The sequence below is a fragment of the Euprymna scolopes genome, chromosome 1 (assembly GCF_053919585.1).
Source record: "Euprymna scolopes isolate OS-2025 chromosome 1, ASM5391958v1, whole genome shotgun sequence".
NCBI classification, from domain to species: domain Eukaryota; kingdom Metazoa; phylum Mollusca; class Cephalopoda; order Sepiida; family Sepiolidae; genus Euprymna; species Euprymna scolopes.
Window position 1 is genome coordinate 54,861,342 of NC_136482.1, and position 20,608 is coordinate 54,881,949.

General features: G+C 33.5%; 2 protein-coding genes across 2 annotated transcripts in view; one reads left to right on the forward strand and one right to left on the reverse strand.

Moving 5' to 3' along the window:
* Nucleotides 1-20,608, reverse strand: part of LOC145280266 (uncharacterized) — a 132,427-nt gene that overhangs the window by 56,083 nt on the left and 55,736 nt on the right. The window lies entirely within an intron of this gene.
* LOC145297143 (uncharacterized) lies at nt 4,670-15,623 on the forward strand. The gene is made up of 5 exons (XM_080143324.1): nt 4,670-4,756; nt 6,336-6,384; nt 12,173-12,211; nt 13,863-15,039; nt 15,496-15,623. Exons 2-4 carry the CDS (start codon nt 6,354-6,356, stop codon nt 14,999-15,001), a joined length of 1,209 nt encoding a protein of 402 aa, XP_079999450.1. The 5' UTR covers nt 4,670-4,756; nt 6,336-6,353; the 3' UTR covers nt 15,002-15,039; nt 15,496-15,623.

Genomic DNA, 20,608 nt, shown 5'->3' on the forward strand with positions numbered 1-20,608 from the left:
CAAATAGAATTCGTTTCAACGGTTACAATTACGGTTACTATATATAAAGTTTTTCATCTGTAAACAAAAAAATGTAAAAAGTTTGGTACAAACTGCTCCGCACATACGTACATGACGTCACATTTATGCATAGAATATATACACACACACACACACACGTATATATATACGACGGTTCTAGGTTCGATCCTCGGCTTGGGAGAGGTGTTAGTCTAGCGGCACTGATGAGTTGTGAAACAACGAAACAGGTCTGTATGTCGATGACTAAAATATATTTTTTATATATATATATATATATATATAGGACTCTTACCTGTGTATGTCTCTGTCTGCAAGTCTGTGTGCAGAACATTTCTATCAAATTACTTTGTCAATGTTTAGTAGAGACTTGAAACTTTGTGTATATGAGATGTGAATCCGCTGAACAAATTCTATTTGTTTTTCAGCCGGTAAAAATAGATGCAACCTAAAGGATGTTATTACAAGGCATGCGCAAATATATATTTACACGTTGACGTCAGTTATATTTTAAATATTTTGATCGATATGTTGTTAGCTCAAACGGTAACGCTTTGGGATAGAGCGCTAAATGTTTTGGTCTCGATACTTCCTGATGGCACGCAATTCATATTTTTTAAACTTAATCAAAAATATATCTTGGTAACAATAAGATAAACACTAGAGATGGTTAGAAATCTAAATATTTTAATTTCGAGTCTAGCTGATGATATCCAAGTCATGCCATTTAACTTTGGAAATCACTACTATATATTGGGTTTAATATAATAATCAATAGAAAATTAACTATAAAAACGGAATATACATAAATTATAGTATTATATTTAAGCGTATTTGACGTCCGAGTAACGCGAGGTTGTCTGTTGTTATGTATATATATATATATATATATATATATATATATATATATATATATATATATATATATATATATATATACTTGTACTTTTTGTAGAAAAAGAAATCCCATACAGTGCTCTATTATTAGGGAAAAATCCTTTCTCGAAATAAGAGCAATATATTTTTTGTATAATATATACAGGAATTTACATCGGTAGTCGGTACCAACGGTTTCAAGCCCGGTAGTTGAGGACTGCTCTTAATGTCCACCTCAGGCTCTCTTCAGCCGACTCTCATCTCATCATGAGAGTCGGCTGAAGAGAGCCTGAGGCGGACATTAAGAGCAGTCCTCAACTACCGGGCTTGAAACCGTTGGTACCGACTACCGATGTAAATTCCTGTATATATTATACAATATATATATATATATATATATATATATAAAATTATTTTTTTTACTATAATAATTAAACAACTACAGACAATAGTGTTTCATCCCTTCGGGAATCTTCAAGGCAGGGTGTCACGATATACACCAGTCGACAGATTCGAACTCGGCAACACAAGCCATCACTGGCTTGATTATCAAAGACCTATCCATTCGGCTACCATTAACTGCGTGAAATAACGTTGAATTTAAACATTTTAACTCTAGATGTTCTTTACGTCAGTCAGACAGTGATCTAATCGTTATACGATGATCTATGCATAAGAGCTAAATTGACCGACTTAATTCAACTGAAAGTGCTCGACGATAAGAAACGAGTTTCTTAAAGGGCTATCATAATTATTTTTTTTACTATAATAATTAAATACCTACAGATAGTAGTGTTTCATCCTTTCGGGAATCTTCAGTGCAGGGTTTCACGATTAACACACACACACACACACACACACACACACACACACACACACACACACACACACACACATATATATATATATATATATATTGTGTGTGTGTGTGTATAACAATAGGATAAAGAATAGAGAATCGGCTCTATAAGAATATATATATATATATATTTATATATATATATATATGTATATAATCTATATAACTTTTCGGAAGTTAAGTAAGTTTAACAAGGTTAATACAAGAGTGCTCAATAACGAAGTAAGGTAGGGTATACTTTTTATTTGTTTTTACATTTGCATTAATATGTTGCTACACTTTCATTGGTTTGCTTCGGTCAGATAGTTACCAGAAACTAAAGACCTCTTCAGCCAATACAGCTTATAGAGAGGCAAAGTTTGCTATGAAAATATCAGGTTTTCTTCGTCCCAGGGAGATAATATCAGGAGATTTACTTATATGTGAAAAATAAGATTTGGTTGTATGTAAATAAGACCCATAAGTTGTGCAGATTTAATAATGGGGAAAAGTGGGGTTGTGGTCGAGGTAGAGGTAATTGAAGACCAGAAAGAAAGGTATTCCTATGCGTGTTTGATGGCTGCTCTTAATCTTGAACATACTAGTGTGTATAGGTTCAAGCAGTAGGAGAATGTGGAGGTGACATATCTATGCTAATAGAGGTTTCATGTTAAATCGTGATTATTCAGTTATAAAAATGTTTTTAATTTTACTAAAAGATTTTAATGTGGTTAGAAAATGTCCTACATACGTTGCCCTGTTGTATAACGCCGCCCCGCCACTATTATTCCCACACACATCAGCGAAGAGGTTAAGAGACGCAAGGGAGAAAAGAAAAAATATGAAAATTAAGAGGAAAAATGAAAAGGGCAAACTATAAATGATTAGACGAGTATTTTTCCTTCCCATTAGACCCCATAATCTTCCACTCCCATCTCCCATCATAGTTTTTCTTCTTAATTTACTACGGGGAAGCATTACTAGTATTTAAAACTCAACAAGTATTTAGGGTTTGTTTTTACTAATGTGGTGAAATAAAGTCTTTTGAGAGTGCTCGACTGTTTTAGGAGCTAGGTATAACTACTTCATTTACTCACATAAAATTAATATACGAAAGTATAGATTTATGCGTAAACTTTAAGTATTTACTTCAAAAATGCTCAATACGTAGGTAGAGCTAGTTAGTAATTTATAAAATATATATGGCGATTAAGCTACACTGAATATTCGGCGTTTCATCCACTCTAGGATTCGTTAAGCCTGACGAATCCTAGAGTGGATGAAACGCCGAATATTCAGTGTAGCTTAATCGCCATATATATTTTATAAATTACTATATATATATGTGTGTGTGTATATATATATATATATATATATATACATATATATAGTAATTTATAAATATATATATATATATTCGAAAATGTTCGAAAAAATATACAAAATGATGTAAGAAACCCACCGAATGTAAATCAGCCTATGTCAAGATTACATATATTGAGTGATTTTCTAATGGTATTTTGTATACCTTTTTAGTTTGGACTTATTTCCCAAACTTAACGAATTCAAAAGCGACCTCGCTAATATTTATCTTGTTAAAATATATCGATAACACTGCATATTTTTCGAACCAATCAAACATTTTACATTAAATAAAAACACTAAAAATTTATCCAGTTAGGTATAAAAGCAACTTATTCTGTCTTTGATAATATTTATTTGTTATATATTTGTTTTTGACAACTTTTTCGAATCTATGTGCATGAACCCAATATTTGTTACTTTATTATCAATAGAAATGTAAGTTTCAATATAAAATATATATTAAATTAATCGTTTCTAGTTCGCAAAGTTGACTGAAATTGTATATAGTTCCGATCTCGAATCCGATATCACAAACGTTCCGATTTTTCAGATTTATGATTCTGAATAATTACACTCATAGTAATATATATATATATATATATATATATATATATATATATATATATATGTATATGTGTGTGTGTCTGTATGTGTGCATATTTATTATATTATGCTTATCATAATAATATTATTTGTTAGATATTTAATTAATAATATTTATATAATAAGCATACTGTATACTTCCTCTTTTAAGAAATTTCAGTGGATTAGCATTTAAGAGATTAAACAGTCAAACTATATATACATATATATATATATATATATATATATATATATATATATATATATATATATATATTTATACTTGTAGATTTACTGGATTCAAACCAAATCTTATATTCTTTTTCCAAATTTTGAATGCAGTATCTACAAAATATTTATATTATCCCTTAATCGATTCTGAAAATATTATCGTGTCTTTTTCTTATCTACTATTGTTTGATATCGTCATTTATTTAGTGGTCTTATCTTTGTTCATATTTTATCCATGTTTACCTTTGTAAGGAACTATACAAGAATGCAAAAGTTGAAAACGCTTTAGTATGTTTATCGCCCGTTTCTTTGATCCGTTTTTTTTGTCACGTATTGATAAGCCTTTTGACCCTCTATTTTTGTCCAATCTCACAAAACCAGTACGGCGAACAATACTTTGTATTCTTTTCATTTCTATCCAGTTGGTAAAACCGCAATTGATATTCCCAGACGAGATTTCAGAAAACAATCAGTTTGCAAATATAATTTACTCTGCCTGTTAATTAATGCACATTACGGTTACATGTATTATTTGAAACCATTAACATTTTATTTAAATGAAGTCAATGAAATCAGTAGCATGAGAACAAACTGTTAACTTTATTTAAATGCAGTGGGTTGTGTTTGTCAATTAAGAAAACAATTTCGAATAAAGAATTAAATAAACATAAACAAACTCTTTCTCACGACCTGTAGTTATTTTGGTTTATAATCTGTATCATCAAAAGATTTTTTTGAAAGCAGTTTTTCCGGAGGTTTTCGAGTTCTTGGCTATAAAAGCCAGATCGCTCGACTTCTCTTCGTAGTCCCTGGTTTTTCAACCATCTGTGTGACTATCCATTTCCGGTGAGTCTTTTTTCAATTATCTTTTAGTTGTAAATTTTTTTTAAAAAATATTTATAGTAATTAAACTGTTAATTACTAGACCAATTCAGAATTTAAATCGATTGTTTGGTGCCTATAAATGCATCCGAAGATGCATTTCTGAGAGATATTGTGAAGTTATAACAAGAGCCTAATCGATATGTTGTATGGAATCCATAATCGCTGTAGAGCTGGATATCTGACATAATCTTGTGATTACATTTACAACCGTATAAATATGATGTGAAATACATAAACGATTATAGCTTCCACGAATCTGACTGATCAAGAGAATATTCTTTTCGTTGTTTTTACTCTCGAGTATATATCTGACACAGTTAGGCACGATTATTCAATTGAGAACCACATCACTCTATCTGAAAACATATAAGATAGTAACTGATATATATACTCGAGAGTAAAATTAATGAAAAGTATAATCTCTTTTCATAGCCCTAGTAATTTATATCAAACGATAAACATTCTTATTTAACGTGAACGTTTTTAGTAATTTTCATGAAATTAGGAACTGATAATATTTATTATCATAATAAAATCTTAGATATCTTTTTCGATCATTTAATGAAATCTTGCAGACCCCAGTCGTCGTTGGGTATTTTCTGAGATGTCCTTGTAATAGAGCATTGTATACCTTTTAACTAAGCTAAATATGAGTACAGATTGTTATCATCGAATTAATTAACATATATTATAATAATATTTATTGTCAGCCTTTTAATAAGCCGGAATATTAATTGGTGAAAACAACATTACAATATTTAACAGAATATTACCTAGTGACATATGGCCGAGTGGTCCTAGACGTTGTATCAAAGTCCACAGTTACCCAAAGGTGCTGAGTTCAATCCTGAACGAAGGCAGTGAAAAGTAACATTCAAAACAGAGAATCAGCAACTATGTCCCAGAGCCTAGCTGGAGTCCGAACACGGTATCCCCCGTAATAATAATAAAGGCTTGGGTTCGAGACTCCTAACAAACGGTTCCCCAGTTCGATACAAAACACCTGATGAAGGCCGGATGGCAAAACGGCCAGAACGTTGTGACGATAACAACCAAGATGAGGAAGTAAGTCCGACAATCTCAATCAATGCTTTTATTATTGTATCTTTTTCAAGAAAATCCAAAAGACCGTTTTGAGATAAAATCTAAACAATGTGTACCGATTGATAAAATATCAATTTCATAGATCCAATTTCAATTCCTTATGTGTAAGCATAGTATTGTACCAGTTCATAAAGTAGTTTGAATGTTCAGCCTATCACAATGTTAAAATACATGAGTTTTTATTTATTCTTTTTATTTGCAATTCTTATTGTTTTATTTTTTTTTTGTTCCAATAAGATATAAAAACAACTGAAAATCTTAATAATCGTTAATGGTTTGCTACTGGGCTTGCGATATATTATCTTCATCTCGAATTAAAAAATGAATTTGTCGTAAATTTGTTTTTTTTTTTTTTTTGTAAAGTTCAACAAAATGCATTTTTTACATTTACAACATAAATGTTAAAAATAATTTTTTTTTTATTTCTATTTTACAGAATCTAATCAAGAAAAACATGGCAGCAAAAACCATCACACTTTTAGCAGGTAAGTAACAAATTATTAATATATTTCATTGATTTGGATTACAATCATACAAATATGTCAAGAATTAATTAAGTAATTCGTGTGTGTTAAACGTTGAAAGAATAATGAGTAGACTTGGAAACAGTGAAATGAAATTTGAAAGTGTTTTGTTTCTTTCTTACGGTAAAACGAGTAATTCTTATTAGTTGTCTGCTATAGAGAATTTTTGAAATATTGATAAAATATTCATCAATTATACCAGTTTCTAATAATATACTTCATATCATTTTGGTAGTAGTCGTAGTAGATGTTATAATAGAAGTCGTATTTCGTCCATGTTCTCTGACTAAGTTTTACATTGCTTAAGCTTTATTAAAGCCAACATATGAAATGAAAAATGAAAAATGAAAAAACACCAAAAGTTTTAGAACAACTATTGCATTTTTTCCAGCAAAAAGCGTAAAAATAAGTATACGGAGTTAGTTATTCACTATATGGTATTCGTCTTCAATCAACTCTCTCATCATTTCTTTTCTTAAAAATGGACAAATTGTATTCAGAGGACAATACTTCTTTACATTGGAGTTCATCTCCAAGCTTTCAGCAAAGCTTAGGGGGAAATATAACTAGCATCTTTTTGCAAAACTGTTTGGGTGAGTGCATGATGTCGAAGAAAATAACCCGGTGTGCTATGCTATCTTATTACTTGAAAGTGTCCATACACTGACGAATCTACTGGGAAATTGGAAACTTGACGGGTAATTCAACTTAAAAAGTTCTTAGAGGATTTTTTAAAGAATACAGGAGGGAGTAATTACTAACCTTATTTGGTCTTTCCAGTTGAGCGGAGTTACCGCTCAACCAATATACACATGTGTTTAAAGCACACATTGTGGTCCTTATTATGTAAGAATAGATTTAGCGTCGTGACGTTCGTGGACATCTACTAAACGATTGAAAATGAAAGATAGTTTGAGATCCTTATCCAGTATCTTGAATATTATTTAACTTACTGGATAAAAGTTCGAATGCGAAACTCGATAAATACAATTTGTTTAAATTAAGACATCAAACAAAAAAAGGCGAATAAACACAATGTTAACTTTGATTAAAATAGTATTTTATTTGAAAACATAGTAGAAGGTTGTTTGTATCATATTATGGAAATGATAAATTTAGGGTATATTAACAGATGAATTCCAACTTTTGTCAGGATAGTTCGTTATTTAAAAAATAGTGTATATCACGTTTCACGTCTGAACTCTTTATATTATATCGTAAAGCTAATAATGACGGAATCAAGATTTACAGAGTACTCGGGTTTTATTTTATTCCAAGATTATTCATGGTATAGACATCAAAGACATCTTCTGTTTCTGACAAACCAGAACACAACAAACTGTAATTGCTTATGAGGGATTGTTGAAATTTATCTAGTTAGAGCAAATTGTTCTCGGAGATGGTAAGCATAAAACAATTGTGTCATTATGCAAATGGTCCGTGTGTAGTTCCTTATCATACCTGAGGTATTGTTGCTTTGACAGAAGTTGATCATAGTATAGGCATTTGTAACATTAAAGTAATTGTTTTCCACATTCTGCTTGAACACATTCATGAAAAAAACATTAATAACTAAAAGGGTCTAAAAAATTAAATAAGCAACTTTTTCAGTTTTTTTAAATTTAAAAAGTATTTGCATGATGTTTACATGTTGAGTATCATGGCTTCATGATTCGATAGCGTGTATTGTAGCTTTGATAAGATATCAAAGATTTATGTACACGTAGAAAAATATACGTTAAAGATTGCATATTTATTACATTGTAATACATGGAAAAATAGACAAGAATATTATGAAAGAAAGAACGAAAACATGCGTGTCGAACAAAATATACTGATATATGTCCACATTTTTAGATGATAGGCGTCTTCATTTTCTTAGAATGTTTACAGTGATATAATCGAAAGTGGCGGGTTAAACATTATATATATATATATATATATATATATATATATATAAGCACACACAAAACACACACACAAACACACACGTATATATATATATATATATATATATATATATATATATATAAACATTTATATATGTGTGTACGTGCAAACGTATTGTGCTCAATACATACTGTTAATGGTACTGCGCGCTGCATTTCTTAGTGTGTAAATAATAGTGTGTAATTTTAAAGTAGTCTATTAGCTTTTATGGTTAGCTGAAACAATTCATACTGGATTTTTAACGTGTTTTCTCTTTTTACTATCGTTACAGACATGAATTCTGATTTTTAATACACGAAGGAGTGAATATGTTATTCGGTGGAAAAAATAATTTTCCATTCAAACGTAATAAGCAGTACATTACGTAACGGTTATTTTCTTGCCTCCACTTCAAAATATTTGTTTATACTTTTTCGAGGGTTGAAGCTAACGTATTTCAGCTTACTCAGGTTGCCAATACATATATAGGATTAAAATACATGTAAATTATATGAACTGCGGTTAAATGAACCAAGTACTGCAAGTAAATGCAAAAAAACAAAACAATTTATTGTAAGAAATTACCATATCAAGTCTGCTACATAATGACGTAACTCATCTTCAAATGCCGTACATTTTTGTGATATCCTAAAAATAGAATCAGAATCCAACTTTTATATGAAAAAAATGTTGTTACAATCATTATTAGGTTCAGAAAAGAGTTTTTGCAGATTAAAAAAAAAAATTCAAATGATGTCCTTTCAAATAAGTTTCCATTAAAATACCTCTAATTTATATACGATTGGCGAATGTGATATTCGCTCTGTCTTATTGTTTAAATTACAACTGTCTTAAAACAATTATGTATTCTTTTCAGAACGGTAAATACGAAATAGAAAAAAAGCAAATTTGCACAATTTTCTTATTTCACTTTAAGTTAGGCAGAAAAGCTGCTTAAACAGCTCGCGATATAAACGAAGAATTTGGCCTATGAACCATTACTGAACGCACAACACAATGGTGATTTAAGAAATTTCCTCGCGGCAACAAGAGTCTGGAAAATAATGAGTGTGGTGGTTGGCCACATTGGTGGTTGATAACAATCAATTAAGAGCCTAAGTCAAAGCCAATCTGCTCGAAAACTTGCTTCTTAATTAGACGTAGCGTATGCAGCGATTTTCAACCATTTTTCTTAGATTAGAAAGACAAAAGATTTGATAAATGGGAGTCTCATCATTTGAACGACAACCAAAAGAACGACATTGCAAAGTATAATTTCCCGTTCTTTTACGCAACAAGAATAATACGTTTCTTGACCGGGTTGTGACTTGCGATGAAAAGTGGGTTATTTGCGACAACCGGACACGCTTAGCTCAGCAAATTCATGGCAATCAGAACGAACATTTTTTTACGTTAATGGCATAAATGCACTTGTGGAGGTTCTAAGTAATTCGCAATTGTAGTGTTGGTCATCCGAATTGAATGCGCCGCGGATCATTGCGGACAGTGCTAGTATGAATATTAAGAGCCTTACCCTTATTTTATTTCTAGTTGTAAATATCACTATTTATTACTAATTATTATTACTATATTTTACTCTATATATTTCTGCATATAAATGTATATATATATATATATATGCATATATATATAATTATTATTATTGCTAAAGTTTACTTATCACTGTATATATTATCTAATATTTATAATTAACTTTTTCTATTTTTACTCACGTTGACCCTAATAAGACATGTTGCTACTTTGACGCAACGGGCTTCTATTTGGAATCATGACTAGTAAAGATAAACAAGATGTTGATTTGCGTTACATTTAACACATTCTGCATATCAAGGGAAGCCGGTAACAGGAAGAGAAATCAAAAGTCTGGCTGTTCGAGGGAAGAAATTATTAGAGTAGACAGCTTTCTGGGATTTAGGGACCTGAACAATGAAGGGGTGTGATTTTGTTGCTAAGCAGGTTTAGGTTTCCTGTATCGTGTTAAATTCCAGTTAGGTCTGCTTAGCAAGGGATTTTCGTCCAGTATATTTGCTGTTTTAGTAGTCGTCTTGCTCTCCACTGTTCTTTTCTGTCTATAAATTTACTTCGTCCCATAATAGTAGATGGTTTCCTTTTTCCCTCCAGATATGGTCAACTATACCCGATTGTTCAATCTCGTATTACGGCTTTTGTTTTCTTCGGAGGGGTTTGACTCGCACAAACTGTTTAGGGAGAGTAGAATCGCTTCTGAATCCTGTCCTTATGCCGTATGAATCACATATTTTGATTTTTGTTTTTTTCACTCTCAGTAAATATTTTTTTTTACAAGTAGATGTTTTAAACTACCTTTAATCAACCAAATTCAGCTGTCATTATATCTAAATTCAACATTCTTAAAGAAGACACGGTATAATTTTGTTCTAAATAATTTCTCTCTCTCTTTCATTCTTTCTCTCTCTCTCTCTCTTTCTCTCTCTTGCAACCTGTGATTCTTTTTATCCCCAGGTCTTAGTCATTTTTTCTTCTTACTTCATGAATTAGAATATCATTACTTCCAGAAATATATTTAGTAAGAAACGCTTCTTATATATTCTTATATTTTCCACATTTTCAACACGAAATAAAATTCGACCACCCTTTCTCTAGATGCATACAACCATCTGCCTCCCCTTACTTAGCAAAATCTCTATACATATTAAACAATTTAGTTGTTTTCTGTTCAAACAATTTTATTCATCAACATTCCAAGCAAGTATACCAGTAGTATATAGAATGATAGCTACTGTTCTAGCATTTTATTCCGAGGTAGGATTTCAGAATAACCTTTAATTTTATGTTGTACTCAACTGAAATATGGTTTTTCATTTCCATGTTCTTAATTGTGTCGTCCTCCACTATTCCTAACAGTTGTTCTCTCTCACTGCCAACATTAGTTATCAAATATGTTATTGGAAATTTATTACCTTCTGACTGGACGAGTTTAATCTCTCCATAATCATAATTAGTGATATTTTTATTATTGTTGTTATGTTTTGTATATTTTGTATTGAATTGTTTGAGTAAATGCCGAAACTTTCCTACAATTATGTATAGTATTAATCTGGCAAATCATACAAAAGGCGGAAACCTTTCTATATATCCAATAGATATCTCACTGCTGATGCAATTCTCTACGTATATAAGAACCAGGTACGTCCAACAATGTAGTATTCTAGCCTCATCTCGGCAGAAGCTGCTAGAAAAATCTTATTCTGTTTTGACAGAGTTCAAAATGGATTTCATAGCCTTCTTTTCCTTTTCCTTGCAACCTCTTTCTCACAGAAGAGACGTTGTGAGCTTGTCTCTGCTTTATCGTTTTTTTCATGGCAAGTTCTCGTTTGAGCTCCAATCTATAGACCCCACCCTTCGTCAAAGTTTCACGTGAAACACTCGTCTAGACGAAAACACTATCAATAATTTTCGACAGTCTTTATCTGTGCCTAAACCTAAACAAAGATTCCGTGCACAAATCTTCTTTCTTAGAATTGAACACATGTGGAACTGTCTTCCGTTTGCCTGCTTTCCAGCTAATTACAATATGATTGTTTTCAAGTCCAACGTAAACAAGTTATTAATGAGCCGTTCCCCTTAATAATCCAATTTACGAAATTAACACAACTAACGATGCCTATAATATTGCCTCATTGGCTAATGTACACTCTTTAACCCTTATTTTCTAGTGGCCTTTGGGCATTGATAACTGGTGAACACTATGTAAAAATAAATAAAAATAAATAAAGCAATGACATGATATATTTTAATACTACTTGTTTGTTTCTTTCAGTGATTGCTTTCAGCAACTACGCATCTGCCGTTCTTCCAGGTAAGCATCATCACTGTTTTATCTATCTGCTTAAATGAAAATATTTTCATAAATTCTACTGACTTGCAATGTGATTTTTGTGTATGTGTCCAATGTTATTCTAATACAAATATATCAATTGTGAAATGCACAAAAACCTTCAAATTAGTCACTTGTTTACTTGCGACACATCGAGATTATTATTCATTTTTCCCACACTTTATTTTGATTCTTACTTCTTCAAATATCAACTATTATATATATGCATCATATATATATATATATATATATATATATATATATATATATATATATATATATATATATATAAATATATATATAACCAATTTTTATAGCACACAATGACAGCGAATGTATATATTTAACGTTGACACACCGAACACAAGTACTAATTAGACAAAATAAATGATCGTGGATGTATTTAAATTACTCATTACTATATATATATATAGTACTGTTCTCAGTGAATGCTGAAACACGGGTTAATTGAATGATCTAAGTTGCTTTTAACTTCAAGTAACTTTAAATGTCTTTTGCATTTGACATTATTTCTGATAAGAATACTGTAAAATGTAAATCGCCGTTAAGTTCATGACAAAATATTCTTCCATTAAACGCAATATTTTTAGTTATCGTCTTTTAACTCGTGTCTTAATGCAATGTTCGAAGTTTTAAATGCATGTCAAAACAACTTACAACTTGTCTACAGATTATTCGCAAACTGTTTTTAAACAATAATGTATGTCATTGTCTGAGAATTCTTATTCTTTTAGAACTACAATATCGGTTTATACTAAGTAACAGGCTAGACGTGAAGAATCCTAATATTTCACAATTTCACACATAGAATTTTACATAAGAGAAAATGAAAAATACGGTTATTTCATTTGCAATTTCAGATTCACAATTGGATATTTGATATTAACATTGGGGTTTTACAGTAATAAAAAGAGGTATGCATTGCCTTAAAACCACAATGAACAAAGAAGAAAACGTTTGTCCTTTTCTTTTTTATAATCAAACATTTATTATAATAGAAATACAAAAACATAAAAATAAAAACAGAAGTAAGAACGCCGGGGAAAACAAGAGATTCTTGAATTAGCCAATTTTTTCACTCAACACATAACCATGGAACCACTAATAACAAAATAATTGAGACATTTACATTCAGTTATATGTTTTATTTAGTTACCCCGTATGTCATTACTCCTAAAATTATGCATTATCTGCTGGAATTTATCAAAAGAATCATTATTTATGTATATTTCTTGAGCTAAAACATAAGAAAATCTGAAATTTATTCAATCCTCTAAGAAGGACACACGTTGGAAACTGACTTTACATTCAGAATTATATATCAATTGCATTTATATTTTATTTAATCTGTTAATGTGAAAAACGAAAAGAAAATAAGGAACATTTTCTCTCGCATACGAACGGAAGAACATTTCGATTACTGTTGAAAAAAGATAGGGCAAAACCATGTGTTTAGATTCACAAACTAACCAGAGTACTGAGCAGATAGATGGAATATTTACTATGTGCAACAAATAATTATTTTCATTAGTTTTGTAACTAAAAACTTTGTTTTAGATAGAGTTACTCTTAAAATATATATCATTTGAAATATAAATATTTTTATTAACAGGTTTATTGGGTGCGGCAGCCACAACCTATAAACATACAACTCATCACGCACCATACGGATATGGAGGCCTTTACGGTGGTTGGAGATATCCAGTTGGATATGCTGGATATGGATATGGTCTCGGATCTTACGGTGGATATGCTGGATTAGGTCTTGGACTTTATGGTGCAGGATATCATTACCCAGCAGCTACAACCTATAGCCACACAGCTCACCATGCCCCATACGCTTACGGTGGTCTCTATGGTGGATACGGACTCGGCGCATACGGTTACCCCGCTGCCGCTTCTACTGTAAGCACAGTCCATCACCCAGTTGGATATGCTGGATATGGATATGGTCTCGGAGCTTACGGTGGATATGCTGGATTGGGTCTTGGACTTTACGGTGCAGGATATCATTATCCAGCAGCAACTTATAGCCATACAACTCATCATGCTCCTTACGCATATGGTGGTCTCTATGGTGGATACGGACTTGGTGCCTATGGTTACCCTGCTGCTGCTGCTTCTGTAAGCACTGTCCATCACCCAGTCGGATATGCTGGTTATGGCTTAGGTTTATATGGTGCAGGATATCATTATCCAGCTGCAACTTCCTTTAGCCACACAGCTCATCATGCTCCATACGCATACGGTGGTCTTTATGGTGGATATGGTCTCGGTGCATATGGTTACCCCGCTGCTGCTTCTACGGTAAGCACAGTTCACCACCCAGTTGGATATGCTGGCTATGGCCTCGGAGCTTACGGTGGATATGCTGGCTATGGTCTCGGAGCTTTCGGTGGATATGCTGGCTATGGTCTCGGAGCTTTCGGTGGATATGCTGGCTATGGTCTCGGAGCTTACGGTGGATATGCTGGATTGGGTCTTGGACTTTACGGTGCAGGATATCATTATCCGGCAGCAACTTATAGCCACACAACTCATCATGCTCCTTACGCATACGGTGGTCTCTATGGTGGATATGGACTTGGTGCATACGGCTACCCTGCTGCTTCTTCTGTAAGCACAGCCCATCATCCAGTTGGATATGGTGGATTCGGTCTTGCCGGTTATGGTTACGGGTACCCAGCAGCTACATCTTACAGCCATGCTTTACATCATCCAGTAGGAGCATTTGGATATGGCTATTATTAAACATCGTTTCCTGATAGATTTTCTTCAACATTAAATTGGTAAGTTATAAAGAGTATATATTAATATTTCTATGGTACAAATACGAGATATATACTAACTATTCTTATATAAATGTAATACGCTTAAAATTAACGTACTACAAGGTAAATATTCAAAATTATTTAGAACAAAACATTCTATAAAATGTCAACGTCTGTATTTAAGTTATAGTGATATTACTTGCTATTATACCACTATTAATATCGCTACGCATACATATAAATTTCCTTATTTTGTATTAGCGAAATTTTCAAACGTGTTTGTTTAAAGTAGTTAAATGTTCCTTGAAACACACAAAAACATACGCACGTACATAAACACACACGTTCATAAGCATATACTCATACATATATAATTGAGTGTGTATAAAATATTGATACGTTAAATTATTTTATATATATTATGTTTTAGCTACGAATCCTTTCATTAATTCTGCCATTTTCTCTCTTTTACAGAAGATTTTCGTCCCATTGTTAACAACTTCGACCTCTTCAACACGACCAAAGGAATGAATGAATGTGCAAATATTGATTTATTGTAATTTTATATATTGTAAAATAAAGTGTGACTTTATAAATTTGAATTTGTTATATTCATTTCTCAAGTATTTATTTCATTGTTTTTGCAAAATATTTTAAGAGAATTTAGTAGTAAACGCATACATGCAAATCACAGATAAATATCAAGTAAATAAGATAAGTTTTATTAAACTCTGTAAAAAACATAAAAAAACCCTGCATGTTAAAAATTAAGTGTAAAAATTAAATTATATGAATTCCAATGACGTAACTTACGATGTACAAACGTAAGACATTCGACTTCATAGTGAATTAGCACAGGAAAAAGAACTAGTACGTCGCAAATGACAAATATGGATGTAGCCATATTTTTTCTGTAGGTTGCATTATTCTACGTCGTCACAATCCACAAGCTTATAATTATAAGGAGAAGAAGAGGGAGCGCATCATTCTAATAGTTGGGCTGCGTGTGATGTTTCTGTCACTCAGTTGTTAGATCACTGCTGTAATACTTGCAAGATCTTGAAGTTGAGATTTGTCATAAGGTACAGGAAGCATAAGCACTTGACATGTTTCAGCTTTTCGTCACATGTTTCAGCTTTTCGTATTCCACCATGATCTACGTAGCTTATGATACCATGATTTCCTTTTGTTTATCTTTAAGCTGAGAATCTTGTGTTCGTTCCTGTAAGTACATCAAGATAGTCGACTTAAACGTAAATTTAGAAATACTCTACCTTCAATGCTGAGTATTCTTTTTGATTTTCTAATACTTCAGCCACAATTCTCTCTAAAACTGTTAAACTGTAGGAGAGAGTAGATAGCCTCGTTTGGTGCCAGCTTTAATTCCTGGTGTAAATTGGACAAACTAAAAATAAAATTATGCTCAATTAGCAAATAGGAATCGATATAAAAATGTGCAAATATACTAGTCCTGTACATTAAGACGTTGTCTGGTTAAGTTGCAGAAAATAAGTTGCTAAATATTCTTTAAAAGAAACGACGCTTGCTGACGCTATTGAATGAACACAATAAGCAAAATTCTTCCTCAAAAACAAGAGCTTTCTCAAAAAATTTCTAAAACGACAATTATTAATTCATCACTTACATACAACGTGAGTGACATACTTTTAAAAAACAAGGCAAATAATTTATGTATAAGTAAATGTAGTTTTTTGGCTAAGATATATTATCATTTTGATTTTTGCGAATAAAAATCAAATAGTTCTCTTAGCAAAATATAAAAATATTTTCTAAATTTAGAAATTGTAGCAAAATTGAATTTCTTTGCTTAAATAGCAAGAAAAGACGGAATAGACATGATGACAAGGAGATAAAACCTGAAACATAATTCTAGTTAAACTTATTCTATTCCATTTAATATTATCACCAAGCGTATAGTATTTCCTAAACGAAATTAAGTATCGATATAAAGTGTTTCTAAATGAACAAATTTGCTAATTCAAAAATATAAAGAGGATACAACAATGAAGGTTAACATTACAGAAGAAAAAAACATTCATTCTAAATGAAACTATAACATATGAAGTTTGCTCTTCTGAATACTATCACTAATGGATAAGAAATGATTTTGTCATCGTTATTGTTAGCAAGTTTTATTTAATTCTCTTTTTCAAATCATTTCAGATGGTGAATATATTCCAGCTTTTGGTTTAACACTAATTAAATGCAATGTCGCTATGTGGAAGTAATTATTTAAATCGAGGAATAAATAAAGAAGTTTACTATGTTTTACACTATTCAAACATCTAAAGTTGAGAAAATACGGGGAACGATTCAGCGTCTATCGTCAATTGAATAACTGTTTTGAATTATATTACTAATATGTTTGTGAAGATTGGATTTCACACATTGTTTAACGGTACTGAGTAACACGGTATACGCACTGCCGTTTCGGTAATGACTGAAAGTAATGACATCAGTAATGTGTTCGTTCCTTTTAATGTTAATTTCTATCAAAGACAAATGTATCAAGTAGGTTCGAAATTGTTTATGAGTTTCACATTCGTTTGATGCGACAATCAAATATTGAAGTAATCACACAAATGCATTTTTGTAAAAATCTACAGTTCAAAGCAACACATTTTGGTAACTTGCAAAGACTCTATATTTTAATTAATATTGACCAGCCTGAAATTAGTTGTACTTAAAACTCCCTAGGTACCTTTTTACATTGATGAATTACTCATCTTGCAACAAAATTTAAATAAAGATTAACACTTTTTTTTCAAATTAATTATAACATTTTTATGCTTAAATAACATGCACTAAATCTGGCGAAGTCAGCTAAATTTTTGCTATCATTGAAACAACTGTTTTCCGAATTTCAGTTTCCCTTTTCAGATGTGGTTATAAAGTAAGATTTTTCAGCGGTTCTCTTAGGACATATCACAAAATATCACAAACATTGAATTCGTCATATTAAAGAAATAGCTGAGTGTAATTTATATTTGCAGTTTTATTGAGAGATGGTAAAACCTTTTTTATCATAAGGTGCAAAGTACAAAGTATTTACGTATCCACTCGATGCTCAGTTCAGGATTAAAAAGGCTTAATATTAAATTTCAACTTTTTCTTGAAAATGACTAAGCTAATTTGACTGAAATGCTGTATAATAAGGCACAGCGACATAATCATTATATTATCGATTAGATGCACAGTTAAGGATAAACGGAATTACTGCAGAAATGGGGCACGCATTTAACCATAATCGATAATCAATTTGGCATAAGGCATTCATTCTAAGTCAACGGGCTATAACTTTTGCCTGTTCTTAACGGGTTAAAGAATTAGTATTTCGCATTTTTAATTATCATTTTATGTTTAATGTTTGTGTGGTTTGAGTTGTCCACCTTTGTAAATTGGCTGTTTGGAGAAGTGGAAAACTAGATGGCTCTGGTTGATAGTCAATTTGCATAAGTGGAGAAATGGGCAGCATATAAACGGTACTATTCTTTTTGTGACGGCGAATTATTTTTGGGCGTTGAAGAACTCGACCTTTTGGAAGGAGCAGCTGTGTCTTATATATATTTTTTTTAATTTCTTTTTTTTCTACTTCACTACAAGCTATTTCAGCAGGAACTATGGAAGCAAAGAGGATCAGCAGTGAAATGCTTAAGACGTTCTCTGGAGAAGGAGATGTTATAACCTGGCTGACCAAGGTTAAACTTGTCGCTAAGTTGCGGGACATCGCGGATGTAGCCAGCTTGATACCGCTGTATCTTGATGGTGATGCTCTGGCCCTATATCTGGAGAATCGGGAGGAGGATCGATTGTCTGTTGACGCCATTGAGGAAAAGTTGAAGGAAGCATTTACCGAAGGACCGTTTGTGGCATATGGCAAACTAAGCCGTATGGTGTGGACCGGAGAGCCTGTCGATGTTTACGCCAACAGTATCAGGAGGTTGACGGGACTAGCAGGATTCAATGAAGGAGGCCGTCGACAGGTGGTTAAGATGGCCTTTATCAATGGCTTCCCGGACCATATTTCTATAGCTCTGCAGCAACTTCCCGGTGGAAGTGGCGGAGTTGATTACACAGGCTAGGGTGCTGGCCAGGAAAAAAGAGAGTGAGCAGGGAATCGTAGCTGTCGCTCAACGAAGCAAACTGCAGCAGGAAATTGTGAAGGACGAAAAGCGAGAGGACTGTGGCAGAGACCCAGGTTCTCTGGCAGATGCTACCGATGCCAAGGCCCCCATATGGCGAGGGAGTGCAGGGAGCCAAAGCTAGAAGTCACGTGTTACCGCTGTGGGGAAGTCGGCCACATCAGCAGATTCTGTTCCCAGGGAAACGAACAGGGGGAAGCCACTGCGTTGGTGGCTACCACACTTATTGAATGAAGGATTTGCATGACATGCACCATTTTGGAGTGGATAGCACCTTGTTCTTGGCCAGGAAGGTGGACCCCAGAATCACAAAGGAGGCCGTTAGGACAGTGGTTGAGAGATGCAGCCGGTGTCAATCAATCGACCCTGCACCGAGTAGACACTAAGCTGGTGAGGTTCAGGTGGCAGAGAACTGGAGCAGGTTGGCGATAGACGTAACGCACTATCGACAGAGGCCGTATCTGTCAATAGTCGACTGTTGACCAGGAAGAGTAGCCATTTGGAGGGAAATCAAGGCGGAAAATGCAGGTGAAATTGCAAAGGTCTTGGAAGAGGTGTTTTTGGAGAGGGGTCCAGTGACGGAAGTGCTAATGGACAATGGAACTGCCTTTCACTCAGCTGCCATGGAGAATGTGTTGGATAAGTGGGGAGTGCGGCGCTATTTCAGGGCTGCATATAGACCAGGCGGAAACAGAATTGTGGAGCGGCATCACAGGACCATTAAGGCTATAGCTGGAAGGGGCCAGATTTCGCCGCCAGAAGCTGTCTTCTGGTATAATATGGCTCCAAAGTCAGGGCGAAAAGTGGAGTCAGTGCCACAGAGGGCAGTCTTCAAGTACGAGTGGCGGCATCCCCGAACTGCACAGGTACCCGCGAAGGAAGGCGAGAAGCGAGCGACTGTGCGAGTGGGAGAGGAAGTGTGGATCAAACCGCCTGATGCTCGCTGTACCACACGCTGGGGGAGGGGCATTGTGACAAGTGTCCAATCCCCGAACAATGTATCTATCGACGGCATCCTTCGACACATCCTTGATGTGCGGCCGGTAGTGGTGTCATCAGAGGAAGACAGGGACGCCGAGCCAAGTAGCGACGTTCACGAAGAGGCTCCGCGGAGATCGCAGCGAGAGAGACGGCCGCCATGTTGATCGAGCGACTACGTGATGGGTTGACATGTGATGATCGTGTAGATCAAGGGGGCGTGTGGTTTGAGTTGTCCCCCTTTGCAAATTGGCTGTTTGGAGAAATGGAAAACTAGATGGCTCTGTGTGGTTTGAGTTGTCCCGCTTTGCAAATTGGCTGTTTGGAGAAATGGAAAACTAGATGGCTCTGGTTGATAGTCAATTTGCATAAGTGGAGAAATGGGCAGCATATAAACGGTACTTTTGTTAAGCACGGGGGAAGAGCGCAGAGAGTGAAACGACGGT